This window comes from Cibotium barometz, chromosome 51, assembly GCF_041138505.1.
Source record: "Cibotium barometz isolate CiBa-2024 chromosome 51, ASM4113850v1, whole genome shotgun sequence".
NCBI lineage: Eukaryota > Viridiplantae > Streptophyta > Polypodiopsida > Cyatheales > Cibotiaceae > Cibotium > Cibotium barometz.
Window position 1 is genome coordinate 21,348,845 of NC_141096.1, and position 27,233 is coordinate 21,376,077.

Sequence of the window (27,233 nt, forward strand, 5' to 3'; positions counted from 1 at the left end):
AAAGGGGGATGTGTTGGAGAAGCAAACCCCTAGAGGATGCACTACTGAAACCATGATGGAAGCCTGCATTCAATTGGGTTACCAAATCTCTTGGGACAACAGTCCAGTTTTGTGATGGAGGAAAATAGATGGAATCTGTTATGTAAACTTTTGAATGTAGACAAGTAAAAGCTTATGACTAGGGGGTGTGCTCAATCAGGATTTCTTCTTTAAATGGGTCTGGATTTAAAGACTTACTATTGGTTAAAAAAAAAGGAAATTTATACATGAATTTGAGGAAGGGAAGAGTTTAATACACTTGATTTTTGGTGGTTTGTTTTCTTTGGATCATGTTAAAATTAGGTATGTTTTACTTGTAATTTGCAGATTGGATTATGTTTCGGACGGGGGCACATCCCATGACTCCATGAGATGCAAAGAGGCGAATGGGGGAGGATGGAAATTAGGTTTGAGCGCAACTAGCAAGAAGTTAGCAGACAGCAATTCGAGAGAGAGGGATCAAACTCTTTGGAATCAATGGACATGCGAGCTCATCCCAATGCTATAAGCTATCTGGATTCCTCCCTTTGGAAGGTCTACTGAACCTTTCCCTCAGTACATTCTCGCTGGTTTGCATTTGAGCTCCCTTTTCTATGCTCACAATGTTTTCTCTTGCCTGTTGCAGGGTTTGCATGAGCTTCGAGCTTGCTATGCCACAAGAAGAAGGGGGGCTCCTTTCTCAACAAATGCAAGAGCCAGTAGTAGTGGTAATGGTAGTGGTGGTGTTCGTGTGCAGACCCAGAACACAGACCTTCCACCAGTTCCACCCAAGCACAAGAAGAAACCCTTCATCACAAATCCTAAAAGGGGTGGTTTTTTGTCAAAGAAGGGACCCAAAAAGCCCTTGGAAGACCCCTCCTTTCCTCCAGGCAATGGACTGCTTGTACCCGAACTAGTCCCAGTTGCACATGCGGTTTTTGAAGCCAGAAAAACTCTCTTGCAGCTGGTGGCCAAGCTAATGGAAGTAGTTCCTGTCAAAGTATGCATGTAAGCTTCTTTTTAACCATGTGAATTATGAAATTACTTGAGAATCCATCTATGTATAATAAGGCTGGTAACATCGACCCATGCCGTTGTGGGGGCAGAGTGACGTGCAAGTTTGCTTGTCTATACCTAATGGGTAGCCTGGATGGCCCCACAGGTCCTTATTAGGAAGTCTTTAATTGGCACGCCCTTTACCATAGTTCCGAGATGATTTCAGCTTTGTAACAAATGCCATTCACTAAGGGGACAAGTTCTCATTGGGAGTCAGAATAGCACTAACAGAATTGTGATTTTTGGAACTATTTCAAAGCACAAAGGTGAAAATATATAGCGAATAGAAAGAGGGAAAAGAATGACAACAGAAGATTTGATTCTCTCAACCTAACCTAGTTTACAATGAACTTGCCAGATGTGCCAAACATTGTGCTTCTAACTTTGCATTTAATTTGTGACTTGCATTAATTTGCAATCCCACCCACAAAAGAAAAAGATCCTTCTGTTAGATAACAGAAAAAACATCCGTCCATGGGTGGACTAAAAGAGAGGAGACACTCCCTCCATGGCTAGCTGCTCTCGGAGGGAGACCACATCCTGGGGGAGGGGAAAAAGCCACACTCGGCATTGTATCATGCGGCCCGAGTCTCATGTCAATCGGTCCCACTGTCCATGCAGTGTGTGGATAATGTCCATCCAGATGCAACTGATGGTCTTTGCTAGAGGTGTGAGTGCCCTCAATGGCTTCACCACAGTGTAGGTCACGATGCTGCTAATGATCTCCCATCGCTGGTCAGTGTGGGTGCCAGGGGTCCAGGGGGACACCGGGGCCATAGGAGTGTTGGATAAATTCATGGAGTGTGTAAGCTGGGAGTGTGATGCCATCACCATCCTCCTCACATAGAAGGGCCGGGCCTGCTTCCACGGTCCCCAAAGTGACTGCCCGGGCAGTCCCCGGATCTGCTGTGAAGAGCTGGAGGATCCGCCACCAAATATGTTGTGCCTTTGGGCAATCCCAAAGGCAGTGAGGGTGAGACTCCTGTTGGAATCCACACGTGGAGCAAGAAGCCGGCCGTCTGCCAATCGCCAACCAAGCACTGAATGTGAGGCTCCTGTGAGCAAGCTGCCAAAGGAAAAGTGTGACCGTCCTAAGCCGAAAACTGTCCCCGGATCCACCCTACCCCACTTGGTTGAGTACTTGAAGAAATGAAAACCTGAGTGCTCTGGAGGTAGTGTGGGGTCTTGCAGTACCACTCGCTCTTGGGTCCGACTGAAGACGGGGCAGAGGTTGGTTCTCCTAAAGCCAGAGACACTAACAGGGGTTGCTTTGCAACTGTGACTGGAGAAGGGTTGATGTGCAACCTGTGGTTGTGGAAGCCGATAACCTAGACTCTCGGCTTCAGAGCATTGCAATCGTCCTCCGAAGGGGGGCCCATGTGCTGGAGGCGGCCCTAGCAGTCTATCTCAAAGGCAAGAGGCAGGATACCCTCTGCAATGGTGAAGATCGTGAGAGGAATGTCATAACGGGAGAAGATTGCCACCCATTGAGGTGGGTGGGAGGAGCTGGCAGAGGGGTCCACCAATTCGGTGGAATGGCCGAGTCGATATCAAAGGGTAAGCTTCCGGTTTCCCCAAAGCCTAGAGAGGCGCTCAGACCAATCACCAAAGGACTGGGCTGGTGGTGCATTCAACTGGCCCCACGGAGTGTAGTGTCAGCCCCAAGCTAGTGGCCACTTGGGAGGTGGAAGAAGCGGTTCCAGATCATGGGTTGTCAAAGTTGCTCCTCATCGGTGAAGGGAGGAGCTTGGAAGAGGGCAGGACAGAGAAAGGCCCAGGCACGAAGAAGGCTGGCAACAGATTTGTCCTCGACGGAGCCAAATTTGTGGGTGTGGGCCTCCATGATGATTCACCTTGAGTATGGTGCTCTCCAGAAAAGTTCAGGGGTGCACAAAGAGATACGGGCAAGGAGGAAATCCTTCCACGGCTCTCCCTCCAAAGGAAGCCGTGGACTTTCAGCTTGGGTTGCTGTTCCCCTTCCCTTGCTGCCCTTTGTGGGTAGAGGTGTTATTGGAAACGAGGGCCCCCTCTTGGGTAGAGGAGGAAGAAGATGACTTCTTGGGGTGAAACTGGTCATGCAACCGAGCGAAGCGCAGGAGTGTCACTCACACTTATACAGGTTAGGCATAGGTTCTAAACTGATGGTCTATGTGACAAAAGTAAAGATGAAACCTGCCTTCAGAAATTTGATGGGCGGTGGAATAAACACTCGCACACAAAACACTTCATCACCCTTGGGAACTTGGAAAAGGAAAACAAACAGGGGAGCTAGAATGCTCTTGCAAATAGTACAAGGACACCGATTGGCCCCAAAACGCAGTGGCGCCCCTTGCGGTATTTCTTTACTTGATCAAATATGAGTACAAAGTACAACTTGTCGAATCCTCTACCAATAGGATTCCTTTTAGCTTTTCACCCAGGACTTTCCCAATAAGAACTCTGGCTATTACAGCAAAGCATTCTATAGAGAAGGCACACCTGTACGACACCTCCCTGCTTGAAAAGGTCTTCTCCATTGGTATCATGGATCCCACAACCCTTCCCCAAACAGCAGTAGGGCTGTACCAAACCACATGTCCTTCCTATAGTCACAGCTTGCATGTAACCTCGAGAAAACTAGAACCTATTCACATGAATCCAAAGACATGCTTTCCACATGAAACCAAAAACCTGTATCTGATAAACCATAGACCTGTATCCATAAACCATAGGCCTGTTTCCATGACAGATACACCACATATGCACCATCCAATCACAGTGCCAAAAACCTAGAGAGAGAAAGAAAGAGGATGTGTCAAGCCATCCCTGAATACACATAAGTCCAAGATGAAGAGCACAACACATCTCTTCCAAGAACATCATCCTGTGCATAAGTAGCTTGATCCTCTGTATCCTATTCTCGAAAACAAAATCTGCTTGCGAAGAGAGAGAGAGAGAGAGAGACCCCTTGGCTTGTCATGTGCATCCCGCACTTGGATGCCATGTAGACATTTACGTACAGAAGGTGCAGGACTTGGGATGGTGAACTGGTCCCATGTGAGCCCAGTCCGGGATGAGTCAACCAGGGATCCATCTCAGTTGTCCGAGGTCAGGTGTGCATTGTCCTGCACAGTAGTCTAAGGTTAGGTGTGCACTGTCCTGCACATGAAACAGTGCTAGTCCGTGCTGTGAGTCTCCCTCTGGAATGATGTCAGTGATTCTGTGTATCTGGTATGGTACCGGATGCCAGATCACTGAGTAGTTAGCATTTGGAGCAAGCGGCCAGCCCATAGGGCTACCCCAAGGCTTAGTGTGGGCATGGGGATGGTGTGGAACCACCTCCATGAGGACCAGGAAGGCCCTGGCTGAACCCACCAGCCATGGAGGGGCTGTAGGACAGCCCTAGGGGCAAGCTAAAGGCAGATTTCAGGAGAATACAGCCTTTGCATGGCTGTAGGGCAAGTATGGGGCAGCCCATACAGGCTGCCCAGCCCTAATGATGATTGCAAATGCCTTGTCCAGCCAATCAGAAGCAGGCGCTTCATTCTTAGCCTGTTAGGAAAAAAACGCAGCATTTAATGTGATTTTTTCAGCATTTTATGCTGGATTCAGTCGTGGGAGCATTAAATGCTGGCCGCCTAGCTTTATGCTGGCCGACTGCTGTAGTAGGAGTACTATAAAAGGGAGAGCCCACAATCCCATTCATTCATCTCATTCTTCACCAAGAGCTCAAGCATAAGAGCTAGTCAAGCCAAGGGAGTTGCTAAGCAAAGGGGTGGAGTACTGTAGGTCAAGGGCAGAGTTTTCTCAGGTGTAGTAGGAGTACTATAAAAGGGAGAGCCCACAATCCCATTCATTAATCTCATTCTTCACCAAGAGCTCAAGCATACAAGGGCTAGTCAAGCCAAGGGAGTTGCTAAGCAAAGGGGTGGAGTACTGCAGGTCAAGGGCAGAGTTTTCTCAGCCAAGAAAGGTCAAGAATTTTGTATTTTCTTTTCAGATTCACATCATTCTAATAAGGCAAATACACCATCCGTGGTGGGGGCCCTACAGAGGGTAATTGGGACCCAATACTGTGGTCAGGTGTGCACTGTCTTGCACATAATCGATGAGCACAAAAGGCATATGCATCAAGTTTTTCAGATATTGCGCGACAATGCAGTTTTTGTCGATCCAAAGAAAAGTGAAATTTTCAAGGTAGCACTAGAGTATCTTGGGCACATCATTTCAGCTACTAATGGCATTTCCGTTGATTTTAAGAAGATACAAAGTTATTTTAGGATGGCCAACACCACAAAATATTCATGATGCAGATCTTTCTTAGGTCTTGCCAATTTTACCATACAAAGGTTAATAAGTTTTCGGAGATTGTAGCACCTTTGACAGAGGTTTTAAAGTTAGCACTTAACTTTTCTGATGGATAGAAGATGCTTCTCACACCTTTGATAAGCTAAAGTTTGCTTTAACAACAACCCCAGTAATGGCAATCGTAGATCCTGTTTTTCCTTTTAAAGCTATGACAGATGCTTCTGGTATTGCAATTGGCACAATTCTTATGCAACAAGGCTGAGCCATTGTCTTCGAGAGTCATAAGCATTCCGCAATTAAAACACGTTATCTAGTATATGATAAGTTGTTCTTGGTAATTGTTCGTGCTTATCGAGCTTGGAAATAGTATCTTTTAGGAGCAGATTCTGTTGTGAAGTCGGATCATCATTCCTTGAAGTAAATTTTCATTCAACTAGTTAAGAATGCATGACAAGGCAAATGGGTGGAGTATTTGGTAAACTTCCATATGGCTATTACATATGCTCTTTGGTCTTTCTAATGTGGTTGCTGATGCTCTTAGCAGAATGCCTCAAGCCTTAGCAATGGCGATTTCTAAAGTTTAAATCGACATCCCAACAACTTTAATAAATCAATATGCAGATGATCGAGACTTCGTAGATGCTTTTCAAGTGATTACGACTCCACAATCTAGTCCTTCTGATTTGAAGATTTATGCAACTTATTGTCACCAATTGGCCGACCATTTGGTCCATCTCTAGTTTTTGTGTCTCGTTCACTTGAGGCCAGGCCAGTGTCTCATGTGAAGAGGCCAGTATTTTTGCTTGACATGGACGGGAGCCAGACTGGTGCCACCCGTGTGTTAAGACTGGTGCCACCCGTGTGTTAAGCAGGATGGCGTCATATGGACGGGAGCCAGACTGGTGCCACCCGTGTATGACCTGGACTGTGTTCGAACCATGGGACTGTCACGCCATGGAAGAGCCAGTATTCGTGCCGTGTCTTGCCTATGGGACTGTCACTCCATAGGGAGGCTCGTGCCTGGAATTGTGTTTTACCTACGGGACTGTCACTCCATAGGAAGACCAGGATTTATGTTTTACGTCGTGCCATTTTTGTGCCCGACAGATATTTTGTACTTGTTCCATGAACGGGAGATATGTCCATGATACTATTTGCACATGCACTCATGTTCTGCATGTTTGAAACTGTTTTCGCATGACTTGTATTTTTGTGTTTGCCTGTTTGACGTGTCACTTACTGAGCGTGAAGTTTGCTCTGTCTTCTGACGAGATTTTTTGCATGTGAACAGGTGGTAAGTATATCGCACATGTTGGTTTAATATTTTATATTCTAACCTTTTGTTTTATAAGGTTATATGTTCACACTCACTTAAAAGTGGGCACCCCCTTTGGGCATTCACTTAGGGGCCAAGGTGGGGAGCCACCCTCGACGTGTGTGTGTGTGGGAGTGGGTGCATGGTCACCTACCGACACCACCATGGAACTGGCTGCCCACATGCAAACGCGGGGGGCCAGCCAAATCCAATTGTTTACTCCCCCTTCAACATTTACAAAAAGGAGCCACCACCTTCGTAGGGGTCAGCCGGCGTCCATCTCTTGAGCTCGTTTTCCGACAGGCGGGTGCCATCTCCATCAGGACTACTGCGCTCCACCTCTGCTGGCGATTGGATTTGCTGCAGGTGGCTGCGTTAAACCTTCAGCGTACTGCCCACTATCCACAAGAGGCTGCTCCTACAGCCAGTCGGCTCCTCCTTCTCTGCAGCCAGGCGACTCTTACAACCAGGGCGGCTGCTTCTGCTCTTCTACAGTTGGCTGCTCCTCCACGCCATCTCCTCTACTTTCAGCAGCCAGGCGGCTGTGGCTGTGCGCCTCCAGACAGGCAGCCAAACAGGCTGCGCTGTCTACCACAGCAGGCGGCTGTGCGCCTGTTCTCCAGCCAGCAGCGCTATGCCCTCAGGCGGCTACCCTACAGTTTGCTGCACAGCCTACCACAGCAGCCGGCTGTAAGTCCATCATCAGCAGGCTGTGTGTGTTCTTCTCCAACAGGCTGTGCTCCGCAGCCAAGTAGTTGTCCACCACCAGCAGGCTACTCTTCAGCTCCAGCAAGCGGCAGTCAACTGTGCGCTTCATCTCTTTTGCAGATAACTTCTCTTCAAAGTGGCGGGTACTACTCTTCTTCCTTCTCCACAAGAAGGTGGCTGTGTCCTACACAGCGGGTGGTTGTTTCCCTTTATAGGCGGTTGTGCCTCCTTTCCATAGGCGGCGTCTTCCTTCTTCAAGTGGCTACATCTTCAACACAGGCAGCTCCTCCTCCTCTCTTCGACAGGCTGCTGGGCCTTGGTGTTCCCCACTAGTAGCTGCACACAGACAGACACATCCGAGTGTTGGTCTTCCATCTGCAAGCTACAAGTAAGTGAATTTCAGATTTAAGTAAAGTACTTTGTGATAAATCTGATAAGGGACTCTCGACTCCCTCTACGGCCAACACCCGTTCGGTGCCGGGTAGTCCAAGCTCTTGGAGAACCACGGTCCAAAGGTGTTGAGATCGGGAGTCCAACGGAGTCTATTCCCACTTGATGGGATCGGTTTCATTGGTATCAGAGCACGGTTGTTTCCCTCTTCTTAGTGGGGAAACAAACCTGTGTACTGGACACCCCACTTTTAGCACACTTAACACAATGGACAGCCAAGGCAACCCTTTGGAAGTGCCTAATTCAAGGGGCCCATCAAGTGCCTCGCGTGGTTTTGATGCTCTGTGAGGAAGGCACAAGCCCCTTGAAAGGGTTAATGATAGTGAATCAAAGTATCAACTGTCTCGAGGAAAGACAGTCATGCTAGAAGAAGAGCCTCATTGCCTATGTGCAAAGTGCCATTGAAGCTAGGAAAGCCGATGCAATGGTTGATGTGACTTTTGAGTCCATGGCACGGGAAGTAGGCAAGAAGCCAAGGGAGTTTGCACTTGCCTACCTCCTCCGCAAAGGTGATATCAAAGAGGGGGACGACGGAGAGCTGAAATTCAGAAATCCACCCCGCTTGAAGCATGGAGATCCCGCATCTCAAAGGTTGAGGTCTTTTATGCAAAAGGAAGAGGTGACAGTCACCTCTCGTCATGCGTCTTCTCCACAAGGCACAAAGCCTGACAGGTATATGTATGCTAGTGCTCATGGAGGGCATGAAAGTCACATGCATTCAAGACATGTATCCCATGGTCAGGGTGACAGGTCTCCCACTAGAAGAATTTTGCGTTCTGAGTTGTCTCATGGAGAGACAATGCCTTATGTAGGAAAGTCACATGCATCTGAGTTTCAAGTTCGTGGAGCACATGCCACCATGCCTCATGAAACTTCTATGACGGCCCATGGAGCCCATGCAGATAGGGCTGCCCCGTTGGATAAGGGGAAAAGAAAAAGAGAAGACCATGAGCCTCATGCCAGAAAGCTCAAGGAATTTAAAGCAGGTGACAAATCTGTCAAGTTTGATGTTTTTCATGGAGAGCATGATGCTTCTAAAGTGTTAGCATTTGTGGCACAGTTTGACATTGCCTTTAGCGATGAGGACTTCACTGAGAAGTCAAAAGTACGCCATGCTAGCATGTTTTTGAAAGGGACCGCTGCTCATTGGTGGACCACTGAAAAGATCACCAAGGACCCCATTTGCACGTGGAAGGAATTTAAGGATAGATTCTATGCTCAGTTTTTGCCACCAAATGCGGAGCAAACTCTCACCCAAAAGTGGGACAGGCTTAAGCAAAGAGATAATGAAAGCGTGCAACAGTATGTCAACAAGTTTTGGAAAGTGTTGCTGGAAGTAACTCCTTTTATGCAAATCACGGAGGATGAAAGAAAGAGGAAGTTTCGCTCTGGACTGCAACCAGCATATCGTTCGGGCATTGAATTGCACCCGAAACATACTTTGCAACAGCTCACAGCTTCTGCTCTTGCTACGGAGCAATTGGTGCTCAAAATTAAGCAGGATCAAGGCGGTTCAAAGGGGAAAGACAAGGCTGTCCCAAATCTGCAAAAGGGTGGACAACCACCTAAAAAGAACTTCCGAGAGACCCACAAAAACGAAGTACGCAGAAAGACTCTTTTTGATTGCTTTATTAATTTGGATGTGTGATACAAGTGGGATGGAATCCCCTTCTTTGCCAGCATCAATAAAATGCATGCGGCCTTTATGCATAAAAGAAATCATATTGGTCTTGTATTCTTTGCGGGGCTCAAGCCTATGATGCCACGGCTTGCTCAACGATACATCACATCCATTTAGTGGTGCAACTAGGAAATGTTCATTATCAAGGTAGCCTTGGATATGTATGCGCAACTTCCCTATCAATGGGGTAACCTGCACCTCTTTACCAACAAAAGCAGCTTCGGCTTCAATCTGAGGTCCCATGTTCTCAACCTCAATACCCAATGCAGCTGCCGTTTGCATTTAGATGAAGTTATCGGTTGCACAGTCATCAAACATGAATAAGGCGGGCTGATCCTTGATTTGTCCGTTTCCCTGCACATCGGGAACTACATGTACATTAGCCTTGGTCTACTTGTTCTCGTGCTTTGGTTTGCGGGCAGGGCATTGTCGAAACATGTGGTCTTTGCTACCACAAGAAAAACATTTTCCCTCCTTGGCATATTGTTCTCTTTGCTCCGGGGTTAAGCCGAATTTGTTCTTCTTTGGGCCCTGATCTTTAGATGAGGTATTTACTTTGCCAGGAGAATTACCTCCCCAAAGGCCTAAAGATCATCGCATAGATCTTGTGCTAGGTAGTTCTACACCTAACAAACCCGCATACCGAGTGAGTGCTGCACAACAAGAAGAGATCATGAAGCAGGTAAATGAGCTTTTAGACAAAGGTTTGGTTCAGCCCAGTTCCTCACCTTATTGCTCTCCTGTGCTTCTTGTTCAAAAGAAGGACGGATCATTCCGCATGTGATTGGACTATAGAGCTTTAAACAAGCTTACCATCAAGAATAGACTCCCAATTCCGCGTATTGATGACATTTTGGATAAGCTTGATGGTTCGGCTTGTTTTAGCAGACTTGATTTGAAGAGTGGTTATCACCAAATACGAGTGGTGCCACAAGATGTCCATAAAACTGCATTCAGGACAGCCTTTGGACTATATGAATTTTGGGTAATGCCTTTTGGTCTCACCAATTGTCATGTGTGATGGGAGAGAATTAGGGTTAAGAGTTATGTGGGAGACATACACAGAGAAGCAAGGGAGAGAGAGAGAGAGAGTTGTGGGGATAAGTCAACTCATCAATAGCATGAGTGTGTGACTCCCCTATCACACATGTATATTGCACTAGTACACATAGTGCACTTAGTACATTAAAAGTACTAAGTGTACTATGTACTATAACTTATGGGCTTGTACACACTATAAGGGTGGGCATAACGCCTTTACCCCAACAACCTCCCACTTAAAGGCAAAGTGCCCTTAAGTAAAGGAAAAGAAAAAATCAGCATGTACATGATAATATACAAGGCCATATCAAGGCTGAAACTGGCCTCATCCAATGCCCATCAAGTGTCTGCAATGAGCAAACCGCTCCGGAGGCAAACTCTTTGTCAACAGATCAGCCGGGTTGTCATCCGTATGAATCTTAACAAGCTGAATTTGCTTGTTCTCTATCACCTCTCTGATGAAGTGATACTTCACATCCACATGCTTCGTCTTTGCATGAAAGACAGGGTTCTTTGCCAACTGGATGGCACTCTGACTGTCACAATGCAACAATGGAATATCCCCTGTATAGCCCAAATCAACCACTAACCGAGATAGCCATAATGCCTCCTTGCAAGCCTCTGTGGCTGCAATATACTCGGCCTCTGTAGTAGATAAGGCAGTGCACTTCTGCATCCTGGATATCCATGACACAGCACCTCCTGTGAATGTAAATACATAACCGGTAGTAGACTTCCGGTTATCTGGATGACCGGCATAATCCGAATCCGTATAACCATGCACTAATGCATCCTGTTTGCCAAAACATATGCACATATCCTGTGTGCCCTTCAGGTATCTCATGACACCTTTCACTGCTTCCCAATGCTTCTTGCCAGGGTTGGCCATGTATCTAGAAACCACTCCCACTGCAAATGCAATGTCCGGCCTAGTAGCAACCATGGCATACATGAGACTGCCACAAGCTGAAGCATACGGAATCTTGGCCATATCAGCCCTGTCTCTATCTGACTGTGGGCTGTCCATAGCACTGAGTTTCACATATGGAGGCAAAGGAGTACTAGTCTTCTTCCCCCCGTCCATATTGAACCTCTGCAAGACTTTGCCAATGTATTCCTTCTGAGACAAATACAACACATGCTGATTTCTGTCCCGAAGTATCCGCATACCCAAAATGTGATTTGCATCACCTAAATCCTTCATATCAAAGGTTTGATGCAGCCTCTGCTTCAAGGCATCCATCTCTTGACGAGATTTCCCGGCAATCAACATATCATCAACATACAAGATGAGGATCAATAGACTGCCATCCAAAGCTTTCTTGGTGTATAAGCAGTGATCTATGTCACTTCTCCTGAATTTCTGAGATTTCATGAATGTATCAAATTTATGATACCATTCTCTTGGTGCCTGTTTGAGCCCATAAAGACTCTTTTTCAGCTTGCATACAAGCTTCTCCTTTCCACTCACTGCATAACCCTCTGGCTGCTGCATATATATCTCCTCATGGAGATCACCATGAAGAAAAGCAGTCTTCACATCCATCTGAATCAAGTCCAGATCATCATGCGCAACCAAAGCCAACACAGCTCTAAGTGTGGTCATTTTGACCACTGGAGAGAAGATCTCATCAAAGTCCACACCATATTCCTGCTTGAAGCCCTTAGCCACTAACCTGGCTTTGTATCTTGGCTTTGCATCTGGTGCAACTTTGAGCCTGTATACCCATTTGCATGGCAAAACCTTCTTGCCTGCAGGTAAATGCACCAACTTCCAAGTTCCATTTTTATGCAGAGAATCCATCTCTGACTTCATGGCACGCTCCCATAGAGCCTTGTCTGCCCTCTGTAAAGCCTCTTTATAACATGAGGGCTCCCCACAGTCAGTGAGCATCAAGTAGTCAACCCCTAGAACAAACCTGTCAGGGACTCTGGAGGGTCTTGTGGACCTCCGTACCCAATGACCATCATTTGCAGGTTGCTGTCCAGCCTGCATATCACCCATTGGTGGCTCCTGTTCCATGCCATAAGGCTGAAAAATCATGCCCGGTATCTCCTCTAACTGTGGTATATCCATAGGGATATCTTCTGCCATCTCTGGCTGTCCATTTGGACCATTTTCAGCACCATTTAAGGGCTGGTTTTCCTGCTGTAATGGCTGATTTACAGCCCTTTGTTGTTGTCCATGATGTCCATCATCATCAAAGATGACTCTGCCAGGCTCCTGTTGCCTTGCAGGCTCCTTATACATGCATGTTTCATCAAAAATGACATCATTGCTGCGTATGATCTTTCTATTCATGGGATCCCAAAGTCTATACCCCATTTCACCTCTGTCACCATATCCTAGGAATATGCATTTATGAGACTTAGGATCAAGTTTGGTGCGCATTTCCCTACGTATGTGCACGTACGCAACGCAACCAAACACTCTCAAGTGCTTGTATGACGGAGGCTTCCCTGTCCATACTTCTTCTGGCACTTTCCCACCAAGCCTCGTGTTAGGTGACCTGTTTATAAGGTGAACGGCTGTCATAACAGCTTCAGCCCAAAAACCATGAGGTAATGCAGCATGTGACAACATAGAACGGACCTTCTCCTGTATGGTCCTGTTCATCCTCTCTGCTGTCCCGTTTTGTGGAGGATCATAAGGAGTAGAGAGCTCCCTCTTGATGCCTTTAGCATCACAAAAGTCCTGAAACTGTTTGGACATGTACTCTCCACCATTGTCGGAACGCAAAGCTTTCAGTGTTTTGCCAGTTTGATTCTCAACAAGAGCAACAAACTTCTGAAACACTGAGAATGTATCACTCTTCAAACGAAGAGGATAAACCCACACCTTGCGTGTGGCATCATCAATAAAAGACACAAAATATTTTGCCCCTCCCAAAGAAAGCTGAGGCATTTCACATACATCTGTATGCACAAGCTCTAACTGAGCATCTTTCTGTCCAAGAGCTTTCTTGTGCGGGCACTGTAGTTGCCTACCATATATACAATGCTCACAAAACTGAAAACTTGAAAACTTTAGAGAAGGCAAGTAACCCAAACGAGACAATTGCTCCATTCCCTTGACACTCATGTGTCCCAACCGGCTATGCCACATAGAAATTTCCGGCAGCTCGGTTGCATTTACATTAGCATGGTGACAAACACTTGCATGCATAAAATAAAGAGTGTCCACCATAGAGCCTCTGGCAACAACCAGTGAGCCCTTACTAATTTTCCACTTTCCACTACCAAATGTGGTAACATAATCAGCATCATCAAGCTGTCCAGTAGAAAGCAGATTCTTCTTGATCTCAGGCACATGCCTGACATCATGGAGCATAAGCTGTGAGCCATCTGAAAATACAAGCCTCACATCACCTCTGCCAAGAATCTTGCATGCATGGTTATCACCCAAATAAACCACTCCTTCATTGCCAGCAGTGTACCTGACAAACAAGTCTCTGCAACCTGTGACATGAAAGGAGGCACCTGAATCAATGATCCATGAGTGCATACCATGACCACCTGTAAGAAGTGAATGGGCATCAAGAGGTAAATAGGACCTCATCCTCACTGCCACCTGCATGTGACACATTGATTTCTTCGATCTTGACTCCACTTTTGCCCTTTGGCTTTACATCTTTGGCTTCATCCTTCTCTTTGTCTTTGCCTTTTCCCTTTTCCTTTTGATCATTTTTCCATTTGTAGCATTGCTTTTTGATGTGTCCCTTCTTGCCACAATAATGGCATTCCAAATCCTTTTTGGAGCGAGACTTGCTCCTTCCCCTTTCTTGGCTTTTCCCCCTTTGCTGGGATCTCCCACGTGCATTCATTGCATTGGACTTTCCAACAGAGTTGTTTTTCCTGTTCATCTCTTCTTGAAGAAGAGCACCCTCAACATCTGCATATGACAGCATAGCATTCGAATTGCTAGTGGCTGTCCTGAATGTGTCCCAACTCTCTGGCAAAGTGCATAACAAAAAAGTGGCTTTGAACTCATCGTCCATTGCCAACTTTTGATTGATGACCTGGCTGACAATACCATTAAACTCATTTAGATGGGCTGTCATAGACGCCCCTTCCTTCATCTGAAGACCTATGAGTTTCTTCAACCAATACACTTTGCTTGAGGCACTTTGTTGGGCATACAAGTCCTGCAATCTCTGCCACATTCCCCAAGCTGTCTTCTCTTCACGAATGCTGAAAAGTAATGAGTCTGACACAGACAACATGATAGTAGATCTTGCCAGCTCATCCATATCTTCCCACTCTTCAGCAGTAAGAGAAGCGGGCATCACACCCCTTTCTTTGATAGGCTTGTGCTGCTTTTTCTGAAGCAACACATTGTAGCACTGGGTTTGCCAAATATCATAATTTTGCGAGCCTTCAAGCTTCTTGATGTGAAGCAATGAAGAGCTCTCACCTGTGGTTGCCATAGCAATATGCAACCTGTCAATGCCTGACTCCCTGCAAAATGTGCAAACACTGCACCAAAAGCACACAAAGTGCTCACAGTTGTTCTCCCAAGCTTTATCTCCCACTGCGGAAGCAAGAATGCAACTTTTCTCCCACTTTATGTAATGAAAACACCAAAATCTGGTTGCTGCAGATTTTGGACAGCACCTCAAATGTGCTCTTTTGCCCTTCCAAAGTACTGTACAGCAGTACCAAGTGCTCACCAATGATGTACCAAACCTGTATCGGCAAGTTCAGCAGCTGAAATTGAACCTTTTGGTCACTCAAAACAGTGTACAGCCATGCCAAAACATGCACAAAGCTGTGCCAAATCTGTACCAGCAGGTACAATAGCAATAATTGCTCTCCCGGCTGTCCAAATGAGTGAAAATCAGACTTTAACAGTCACGAACACTGCATACAACAGTTCCGAACAGAAATTGGGCAAAAGCCCCTTGACTGCAAGCTGATTTTTGAGGATTCAAGGCATAAATGTCTTGCCTGCTGCTTTGCCAAGCTCAACAAGCATACAAACTTGAAAAGCCCCTTGATTTGAGATCAATTTCTGATCATACATGGTACATTGACGCACATGAAGGCATCCAGAGTGTTCACGATGCTTCCCCCTGGCCACATATACATCAAATACATGAAAGCCCCTTGATTTACAGGCACATTGAGTGCTTGTAAGGCATCAACACATTATCCACAGCATCAAACGCGATTGCCTGCATGCAAATCAACCAAATCGGCACAAAAGCCCCTTGATTTGCACTGCAATTTGCTGCAATTTTGCCCAAATGTGCGATTTTTCACATCATACAGCATGTATGAGTGCTTAATTGCACAATTACATCAAAAGCCCCAAATTTCGACATCCAATTTCCTGCAAATTGAACCTGATTGTGACCAATTTCCTGCAAATTGATCCTGATTGTGACCAATGTCACCCAATTTTGCCAATTTTGCTCAAAAATTGAGCAATTGGGCACCTGTACCTGCTCAATTGATTTAATTGATAAGAAATTCGCAAAAATTAAAGGCAAGTACCTATGAAATTCTGAATTTCTCTGATTTGCAGGTTGATTTCTGTTGCAGGAGGGGGGGGGGGGCGTGATGAATATGCTGGTGCTGTATTGATGCAGATGCTGATGCTCCTGCAGCTGTGCAGGTAGGGACGAGGACGACTGGGTGACAAACTCCTGGTTTCACCTCTGCTGAAGAGCTTCAAGAGATTCCAAAAAAACCCCAGCTTCGCTTCTGGCCTCTTCACCGAGTAGCAGCGCTACATACGACCAGGCGCCTACACTTGCAGTCGACGAGTCGGGTGGCGCCTGACACGCCTTCGTATGAAAAAAAAAACGCAGAAAATGGCTGTCCGCCTGGGTTCGCCTTCTACGTCATCGCTTGGCTAGCTTCGCCTAGCGCTGGCGCTACACGCAACTTGGGCTGGCCTGTTGGGCAGCGTAGGCTACTTGCTGCTGCCGCCTAGCGCTGGCGCTACACGCAAGGGGGGTAGTGATGCTGCTTTCGTTCACGCCCAGCACTGAGCTAACACAGGTTCACATAGAACTCCTCCACCTGCTCCTTCCACGCAAGCCTGGCTAGACCTCGTGGCTGTTGGGCAGCCCACGCTGGTTGGCTGGGCAGAGAAAGGCGACCAAAAAAGAAGAAGGCAACCCTCAGATCAGAATTCAGCACGACCAGTACGACTGCTCCAGGGCTCTGATACCAGTTGATGGGAGAGAATTAGGGTTAAGAGTTATGTGGGAGACATACACAGAGAAGCAAGGGAGAGAGAGAGAGAGAGTTGTGGGGATAAGTCAACTCATCAATAGCATGAGTGTGTGACTCCCCTATCACACATGTATATTGCACTAGTACACATAGTGCACTTAGTACATTAAAAGTACTAAGTGTACTATGTACTATAACTTATGGGCTTGTACACACTATAAGGGTGGGCATAACGCCTTTACCCCAACAATGTGCATCACAGATGCCATGGACATTTCTAGGGCTAGATCCAGAAGAGGCAAGCAGATAAAGATTATGAACCAGGATGACAGAGCACAGAGCACAGAGCATAGAGCACTGATGGCAGTGTAAACTGGAGCAGGACTTGGAGCAAGGATTGAGAAGGACCAAAAGGATGCTCACAGAACCAGGCGGCTGAAACGCATCATAAGATGGTAAAAGTGGCAGTCGGCTGCTGCAGGCGCTAGAGTGTGACCAGTCGGGCAGCAGCATGCACATCTTGAGCCAGGAGCAGATCTGGTCGGATGTGCTAAAAAGAGCATTAGAAGAATTCTGAACTGGCCGACCAGCAGTCGGCCAGCTCCCACATTGTCCAAGACACATATAAAAGGGGCTCAAGTGCTCATGAATTAGTCATTCCACCCACTAGGGGTGTGAGTCACTAGGGGTCCCATAGGGGGCAGATTTTAGGGTTTATTACCTTTTTATGAAGGCAGCCCATGGCTGTACAGATTTGTACCTTTTTGTACCATAGTATATACTGAAATTCCAGCACTTCTCACTCTCTCTCTCTACTCTCTCTCTACCTGCGTTTTTGCATCAGATGGTGCGTTTTTGCATCAGAAGGTTTCTAAGAGTGTTTAGGGCTGAAAGAAGACTACCCAGAGCTTCCGCGCGTTACATTGGTATCCGAGCATCAGGCTCAGCCAAGCTAAACACTGAATCAGTCCCAGATGATGGTGTACAGGTCCAAGGTACAGGAAAGTACACGGATTCGAAGCCCAAGGCGGGAACACAGATCGGGAAGAACTCCCAGGAAGTTTGTTGGTGGTGTTCCACAGTGCCAGATGGGGATGGCAGTTCCGTGAGCCAGATGGGTTCTAAGGGAACGGTCCAAAGGGAGGTTGATCCTCCAAGGGTGATGTGAGAGTGCCAGACTCAGTTCCAGACCAAGACCGTGTTCAGAGCCAGGGCAGGAATGGATGGTGGACTAGAGGAAGACCAGATGCATAGATCTTCATCAGAGACAGAGTGGTTTGGAGAACAGACCGGATTTTCAGAGAAAAAGGTTTGCCAGGGATGGATGATGACAGAGGGACTTCGGAACAGGATTGGGATGATGACAGTCATCCAAGAGCAGATTGGATTCCCGTCATCAAGTTTAGCAGAGGGGGATGTCATGTGCATCACAGATGCCATGGACATTTCTAGGGCTAGATGCTGTCCTAAATCAAGAAGGGCATGCAGTTGCATACGAGAGCCGTCGTTTGCATGATGCTGAGCTTCATATGGATATCTATGAGAAAGAGCTCTTGGCTATAATTCATGCTTTAAAGATATGGAAACATTATCTTCTTGGGGCTGAATTTGTAGTCAAGACAGATCATCAAAGCTTGAGATATTTTCTATCTCAAACAAAGCTTTCGGAGAAGCAAATGAGAATGGCAAACTTTCTTTCCATGTTTCATTTTCAGATTGTGCATATTCCAGGAAAGAAAAATGTGGTGGCCGATGCATTATCCAGGAGGCCTTATGTAGCTGCAGTCTCAATGGCCTCTCATGGTGGCGACTTATCTGCTATGCGAGATTTGTATTATTTGGATGCTGATTTTTGCCATATATGGACTGATTTGATGGCTGGTCATTCACATGCCTCTTATGTTATCAACGAGGGTTATCTTATGAAGGATAATTGCCTATGTGTGGTGAAGGATTTGCGTCCAAAGGTTATGGACGAATGTCCGCTCCACCTTATGCTGGTCATAGAGGTATTATGCCTACTACACGCATGATTTAGAGATATTTCTTTTGGCCAAGCATGCGTAAAGACATTGAGGCTTATGTGCGTGCATATATTACTTGCTAAAAGGTGAAATTTGACAGGCAAAAACCTCCAGGTTTGCTTCAGCCATTGCCTATTCCCTCGCAACCTTGGGAAAGTATTACTATGGATTTTATTATGGACTTGCCTAGATCCCAGCATGGGAATGATGCTATTTAGACCATTGTGGACAGGTTTAGCAAGCAAGCTCATTTCTTGCCCGTTAAGAAAACCATTAAAACTGATCATATGGTAAAGCTTTTTCTTGCTAATATTTTCAAGCATCATGGTATGCCTAAATCCATTGTTCACCCCTCGAGTTTGGTGCCCGCTATGCCGGGGAGCAATCCCTTGGCTTTATCATTTGTTTTTCTCTAATGTAGAGTTTACCCATTGCTCACACTCTTTAATAGTGGAGTGCCACAAATAAGAGTGGGATTTGATGTTAAATAATCCTAAAATGGGATTGGTCATGGTGATAGACAGAGATTAAGTAACATAATTAAGAGAGAGAGAGAGAGATTACACACTCAACACTCAATTCTATTGCATATCACAAATGAACCATACAATGATATAGGCTCTCTAACCTTATCCCACTTTACATGTCATCATCCATGTGGCACTCTCTTTTCCACTTCTTTTGGTCAATACTCACACACCATTCAATATTACATGTGGCATTCTTATCTTGTCACAATATCTTTCACCTCTAGGGTGCTTTCCCACATACACACATCATCACCGCGATTACATCTCTCAACACCCCCTCTTAATCGAGGTGTTTCACAACTCACCCATCACCCACCATCACCCATATCAATGTAGCATTGCACAATTGCAATCGCTACCTCTCAACACTCCCCCTTAATGATACATTGGAGTATCCATTAACCAAACATGTGCGTGCGTGTCTACCATCTTAGACACCTAGTACATTTTGAGCCGACTCGCTCACAGCAGAACCACCGAGTCCAATTTGAAACATTTACAAAAAGGAGCCACCACCTTCGTAGGGGTCAGCCAGCGTCCATCTCTTGAGCTCATTTTCCGACAGGCGGCTGCCATCTCCATCAGGACTACTGCGCTCCACCTCTGCAGGCGATTGGATTTGCTGCAGGTGGTTGCGTTAAACCTTCAGCGTACTGCCCACTATCCACAGGAGGCTGCTCCTACAGCTAGTCGGCTCCTCCTTCTCTGCAGCCAGGCGACTCTTACAACCAGGGCGGCTGCTTCTGCTCTTCTACAGTCGGCTGCTCCTCCACGCCATCTCCATCTTGCAAGCCAGAAGCTGCCTTGAAAAGGTGGAAAATCACCTAACTAAACCTAGTCTATGACCCAATCCCAAGGAGGGACTGAATGAATACCAAGGAGCCTAGAAATGCCTATTTATAGGCCTTGAAAACACTAGTGGGCTGGCCGACCTGCTGTCGGCTAGGTCCCCTAGACAAATCCCCCATTTGCTTCTGCAGCCGACACAGATATCCCTCCATGAATGCTGGCCGATAGCCTCCTGGTTTTTTCTTCAATCTTCTTGCCCATGCCGAGCTGCTGCAGCTCCAAAATGTGGTTCTAAAGTCCTCTTTATCTGCTGCCCTTTAGGAAATAGCCCTAAGAATGAGCATGCACATCTTGCACATGACACACTCAGTAGGGGTCTCACAAAACACTGGACTATTAATGCAATTAAACACTTAGATTGGCGACATCCTTAAACGTATGCCACTTAATTCCACAAAACTGTAAAAGAGAGATGGGCACATCTGACACCACATAGAGGCCGGAATGGGCCGACCTCCCCCTTGGAGTATTTTATTACCCAAGGAGAAAAATATCATGTACAAGCTTTGGGGGAGCAGATGTTCCAGATTTATACACATACAATCGTGAATAATTCATATACACGGGCTGTCATCAAAAAGCCCCATGGAAATGCCAAGAAAATGTGTATTCCATGTGGATACCGGCCAACATAGCTTATCCAATAGCCCACATAGCTGTCCACAAACCCATATGGCTGAATCATAAGCCCATAAACCTGTCCATGTACCCATATGGCTTAATCATAAGCCCATAAAACTGTTCATGAACCCATATGGCTGAATCATAAGCCCTGTAGTTGTTCATAAGCCAATATGGCTGAGATACAATACCCCATGGCAATAAGAAGTGTCCAATGGCTCAATTTCATGCCCAATGGCAATAGCAAGTGTCCAATGGCTGTCCATATATAACCAATTAAGAAGACAAATGGCGAATGGCTGAAAATCATAATACAAGGATTAAATACCCTTGCCTTCAATATTTCTTCGGATGGAAGCCTTCAAAACAATCCCCAACAACTGATATACTTCATGCGCAGCTTGAGAGAGAGAGAAAGAGAGCAGCCAACATTAGGGTTGTCTGGCAGTGTAGAGGGCCATAACCTTGGAGTAGAGGACCACCAAGTATAGAGAAGAGTTGCCAACATGATAGAGGCTAGTTTGTAGCAATAGAGCCTGCTCAAATGAAGAGAGAGGGCTTCAATTTATAGATTTGGGGCTCTCATGAGCTAGAATGGCAAGTAAAGCTATAATGACAAGCGTTGAGTTGAGGTGACAAGTGTGAGGCTACTTTTGATCCACAATCCTGCCACATGTCCTAATTTAAGAGATGGTCCCACCATAAACTTCAACTCTAAAACTATCTCAACTTGTTGACATTCTATCGAAGGTGCTTCAGCAAGTACCCCCATTTGCTTAGCTTATAGATGCAATGACACAAATGAAATTTCCATTGGGGGTTGTCCCCCCCAAAAAAAACCCTCCTAGATTTTAGGAGTGTGATCCTTTGTGTTCCACCTGTTGAAACAGGCGCAGCCGGCAAACACGCGATGACGCACGAGGCCCAACCGGCCGGGGGCTCCCCCTCCCTTCATCCCTAAACCCACCATAAAGGTGGAGGGATAATGGGAAGGAGCCCCCTTATCTCTATTTATATTGTGTTTGGAGGAGGCCACATTAGCTTATGGGATATTCAACGAGAGGTCAACGACATGGCAGCCAGCGTATGAAGATGAAATTCCAACACCCTCCCGTCATCGAATGCTGGTGACACTCATCCATCACGACAGAGGCTCTACACTAGGACTTGGCTCAGAGGCACGAGGAGTTTAGGGTTCAGAGGCTCACAATTTTCGGCTTGACCCACGACTACACACGGCTTGGCTCAGAGGTTCTACTGGCGGGCTTAGGCTCAGAGGCGCACACTTTTGGCTTGTCCATGGCCAGGCTTGTACACACGGGGCAGCAACAGCAGCAGACGGCGAAGAGGATGGCGAGACAGGCTCTAGATACCATGTTGAAACAGGCGCAGCCGGCAAACACGCGATGACGCACGAGGCCCAACCGGCCGGGGGCTCCCCCTCCCTTCATCCCTAAACCCACCATAAAGGTGGAGGGATAATGGGAAGGAGCCCCCTTATCTCTATTTATATTGTGTTTGGAGGAGGCCACATTAGCTTATGGGATATTCAACGAGAGGTCAACGACATGGCAGCCAGCGTATGAAGATGAAATTCCAACACCACCTTATTAGAAATTTATGTGAGCACCATGTATAGCCATGTTTCAATACTAGATCCCTCCCAAATCCTCGAGAGCTTGCCATACATGCTTTCCACTTGACACTTGAGCTCCAATGCCCATTTCTGTGTCCAAGAAACCATCTCAAGCACCTAGACCAAGCTTTAGGCACTAGATCTTTTGTATTGGATAATCCCCCATTCCCAAAGCTTGTACTTTCTAGATGTCCAAGAGCCCACCAATGTCGGACCTTGAGAGTCCCACATGAAGGCATGTGGGTATATCTCAAAGTCCCAAAAGACTCTAAGACGATGAGGAGACCGGCAAGCATTACAAGTTATCGTCTCAATGTTGTGGTCCTTATGAGATCGCAAAGAAGATTTGTGATGTGGCTTACCGGTTAGCACCACCTCCTGGAATCAAGATTCACCCTGTGTTTCACATTAGTCGTTTAAAGGAACGTTTGAGTGAAAGTGATGAGATTGTGCCACTGAAGGAGATCCCTAATCTCGAGGACATGACTAGGTATATTCCAATGGAACCTAAGCTAGTTCTAGATCAACGTACTAGACGGTCTTGGCGTACCATTTATTCAGAATACATGATCAAATGGAAAGGACGATCTGAGGTCGAAGCTACATGGAAGTAATGCGTAGTCTAAAGAGTCGCTTCCCCGGATTCATTGTTGAGGACATCCATGGTTCTTAAGGGGGGAAATATGCTACGTCCCAAGGCTTTAAGACCTTCAGGTTAGGTTAACCATAGCCTATGGGTGAGGCATCTTAAGTGGGGATAAGTAGCTATTAGGAGACGTGTGCTATATTTGGCTCCTAGATTATAGGAGGCCTATGTAAGTGACTTTATGAGCTGGTTTGAGAGAGAGCTCCTTATACATTGACTCGAGGCCTTGAGACTACTCGGTGCTTACGTTTGATGGGTGTGTTCTGGTCGTATGGGACGCCAAGGACTTTGCGCATGGAGCCATGTCTCTGATGCTACTATCCCCGTGCTCGGGGGTGAGCCTGAATGGCTTTATGGTTGGGCGGTGAGCTAGATGGTAGTTTCTCTATGTTCCATGTTTATGCTTGACTGTAGGGGTTAGATGGCTATAGGACTTCACACTAGGAATGCGATTCTGTTTGAAAAAAGCTTAGAAAAATGGAAAAAACCGAGAAATTAGACTCTAGGAAACGATGGAGTTAGTCTAGAGAGCTTAACTCCACACACTGCACTCCAAGTAATATGCCTGGTAATCCATTGATTCTTCATGATTTTTTCTGGTTTGCTAGTAAGCTTTTGCTCAAGTGGTCTAAGGTTGTCATACGCGGAAGCTCTGGGTAGTCTTCTTTCAGCCCTAAACACTCTTGAAAACCTTCTGATGCAAAAACGCACCATCTGATGCAAAAACGCAGGTAGAGAGAGAGTAGAGAGAGAGAGAGAGAAGTGCTGGAAATTCAGTATATACTATGGTACAAAAAGGTACATATCCTTGCAGCCATGGGCTGTCTTCATAAAAAGGTAAACCCTAAAATCTGTCCCCTATGGGACCTCTAATGATCCAATCCCCTAGTGGGAGAGAATCCTTAAACAAAGAGCAAGGGGGGCTATTTATAGCCCCTTGGACAAAATGGGGAACTGGCCGACTGCTGGTCGGCCAGTTAATAATTCATTAATATCCAATAAATGCAGCCAGACTGGATCTCTTGATGCGCCTGCTGCCAGCACCTTCTGCCCTGCAGCCGACAGCCTTTTGGTACTGCTGATGTCAGCCTCCATGCAGCCGACAGCCCTTCTGATCCATGCTTTGCTACAAGTCCTGCTCCATGTCCATCTTCTACTGGTTCATAGTCTTTATTTGCTTGCCCCTTCTGGTTTTAGTCTTGAGAAGGTCCATGGCATTGCTGATGCACATGACATCCCCCTCTGCTAAACTTGATGACGGGAATCCAACCTGCTCTTGGATGACTGTCATCATCCCAATCCTGTCCCGAAGTCCCTCTGTCACCTTCCATCCCTGGCAAACCTTTTTCTCTGAAAATCCGATCTGTTCTCCAAACCACTCTGTCTCTGATGAAGATCTATGCATCTGGTCTTCCTCTAGTCCACAATCCATTCCTGCCCTGACTCTGAACACCGTCTTGGTCTTCGTTCCTGGAACTGAGTCTGGCACTCTCACATCACCCTTGGAGGATCAACCTCCCTTGGGACCGTTCCCTTAGAACCCATCTGGCTCACGGAACTGCCATCCCCATTTGGCTCTGTGGAACACCACCAACAAACCTCCTGGGAGTTCTTCCCGATCTGTGTTCCCGCCTTGGGCCTCGAATCCGTGTACTTTCCTGTACCTTGGACCTGTACACCATCATCTGGGACTGAGTCAGTGTTTAGCTTTGCTGAGCCTGATGCTCTGATACCAATGTCATACGCGGAAGCTCTGGGTAGTCTTCTTTCAGCCCTAAACACTCTTGAAAACCTTCTGATGCAAAAACGCACCATCTGATGCAAAAACGCAGGTAGAGAGAGAGAGAGAGAGAGAGAGAGAGAGAGAGAGAGAGAGAGAGAAGTGCTGGAAATTCAGTATATACTATGGTACAAAAAGGTACATATCCTTGCAGCCATGGGCTGCCTTCATAAAAAGGTAATAAACCCTAAAATCTGTCCCCTATGGGACCTCTAATGATCCAATCCCCTAGTGGGAGAGAATCCTTAAACAAAGAGCAAGGGGGGCTATTTATAGCCCCTTGGACAAAATGGGGAACTGGCCGACTGCTGGTCGGCCAGTTAATAATTCATTAATATCCAATAAATGCAGCCAGACTGGATCTCTTGATGCGCCTGCTGCCAGCACCTTCTGCCCTGCAGCCGACAGCCTTTTGGTACTGCTGATGTCAGCCTCCATGCAGCCGACAGCCCTTCTGATCCATGCTTTGCTACAAGTCCTGCTCCATGTCCATCTTCTACTGGTTCATAGTCTTTATCTGCTTGCCCCTTCTGGTTTTAGTCTTGAGAAGGTCCATGGCATTGCTGATGCACATGACAAAGGTTTTACCCAAATTTGTATTATGTGGATATTGGGGGGCGCTCTTGATTACCAGGCCATATGCAGCTGACCCCTGGCCTGTTGTCGTTTATGTATTAGTCAACCATGTTATTGCATTTCTCTTCCTGGCTAAGTCATGTTTTATTTTTGCTTTTGCAAAGTTGTTGGAATCTCTGGTCTGCAGTGTGTGAGCGGCTTTTTATTTTCTGGAATGTGGTCTGAAGTTCACCTTACAGACTGAATATGCTTGTTTTTGCAGATTTTGCACCCAAACCCATGTTGGCCCGGTAGGGCATGAGCTTGCAACTTGTGATGGTCCAGGTTGTGACACTAGACGCTCTAGGCATGTCTGGACAAATGGAAGTGTTTACGATGTGATTGCCAATCTTGATGCTTATCATTCTCATGACAGGCTCAAATTAATTAGGCATGAGGAAAGGTTTAAAGTGAAAAGATTACCTGCATTGGTGGAACTGTGCATCCAGGCAGGGGTAGATCTTCCTGAGTACCCCACATTGCGAAGGACCGACCCAGTGCGGGTGGCCGGTAGGAGGATTATCGAGGCGGGCGAGTTCTATTTTGAACTCCAACAGGAGATTGATGCTTTGTATGTGTATGGTTCCAAAGAGGATGCCAGTTCAAACACTCAAGATGAGTCTGCTGGCACCTTTTTAATGAGAGAAGAGGATAGTCTTGATGCCAGCGCAGAGGTGGACGATGATGAGGACTTCGAGAATGAATGTGAAAAGGATAGTTCAGACTGGAGAGATCGGGAAGAGCTTGTGTTCGTGGATATGGAGATGACTTCTTTGAGCTCTGAGGAGGTTGCTCAGTTAGCTGAAATGACTTTGAGAATATGGGAGATCATGAGGAATGGTGCACAACAGCTAAGGAAGAAGTATTCAGTGAGGGTTTGTGGGTATTGCCCAGAGGTGCATATTGGCCCACGTGGCCACAAGGTACGGGTGTGTGGAGAGTTCAAACATCAATGGCGGCAAGGGCAACATGGTTGGCAAGTAGCAGGAATTGATGATCTGATACCACCCAAGTATGTTTGGCATGTGCCAAATCTAGAAGCTCCACTTTTACTGAATGAAATGAGAAGGTATTATGGGCAGACTCCTGCCATTGTTGAGCTGTGTGTGCAGGCTGGAGCAGCAGTTCCGAGCAAGTACAAGGCATTGATGCGAATGGACGTGGTTGTTCCTGAAGTTTACGAGGCTGAAAATGCAGTGTAGTATGATTGGCTTGGAAAACTCGAGATGGCCAGAGAGGAAGTGTATGTATACACATGCATGGGCCCATGTGCATGCAAACTTAATATTTGTATGTGTATATAATTAGAAATAGATGGATTGTCAAAGTGAAATGAATAGACTCGTAGCTACAACAATATGAAGAGTTATGTACATCCCATGAGCATGTGCTTGCACCTGTCCACATCCACACATACCTACGCATGCCATTCATGCTTGTGACCGTTAACAGGCAGCTTACACTAAAATGAACAACACCTACTGGTTGGCCCAAAGCTATTGACCATATTGTCATATGGATTATGTTATGTAATTTGAATGATTTTGACAGATTCCATGTACGATCCTGGATGCTTTTGCCTTCTACATACACATATATGTAGAAGGCAAAAGAATGGACGCATGTTGTTATGTCTAGTAGTCGCACGGAATTCACTCTTAATGACTGAAGTCTTCTGTGCGTGGCAGAGAGATGTGGTTTCTTTGATATCTAGAGGATTAGTGATTCTATTGCTTTAGTGGCTGTCATAATACTATTATTAATGTTGTACTGGTATTCCTCAGTGTCTATCT

The 27,233-nt window shown here is 46.3% G+C and overlaps 1 protein-coding gene across 1 annotated transcript; it reads left to right on the plus strand.

The window, feature by feature from the left end:
* Nucleotides 1–323: 323 nt before the first annotated feature.
* On the plus strand, nt 324–26,992 carry LOC147609419 (APO protein 1, chloroplastic-like). Its single transcript, XM_086787592.1, has 3 exons — nt 324–573; nt 665–1,026; nt 25,664–26,992. The coding sequence occupies exons 1-3, from the start codon at nt 517–519 to the stop codon at nt 26,640–26,642; spliced, it is 1,398 nt and encodes a 465-aa protein (XP_086643718.1). The 5' UTR covers nt 324–516; the 3' UTR covers nt 26,643–26,992.
* The last annotated feature ends 241 nt before the right edge of the window (nt 26,993–27,233 follow it).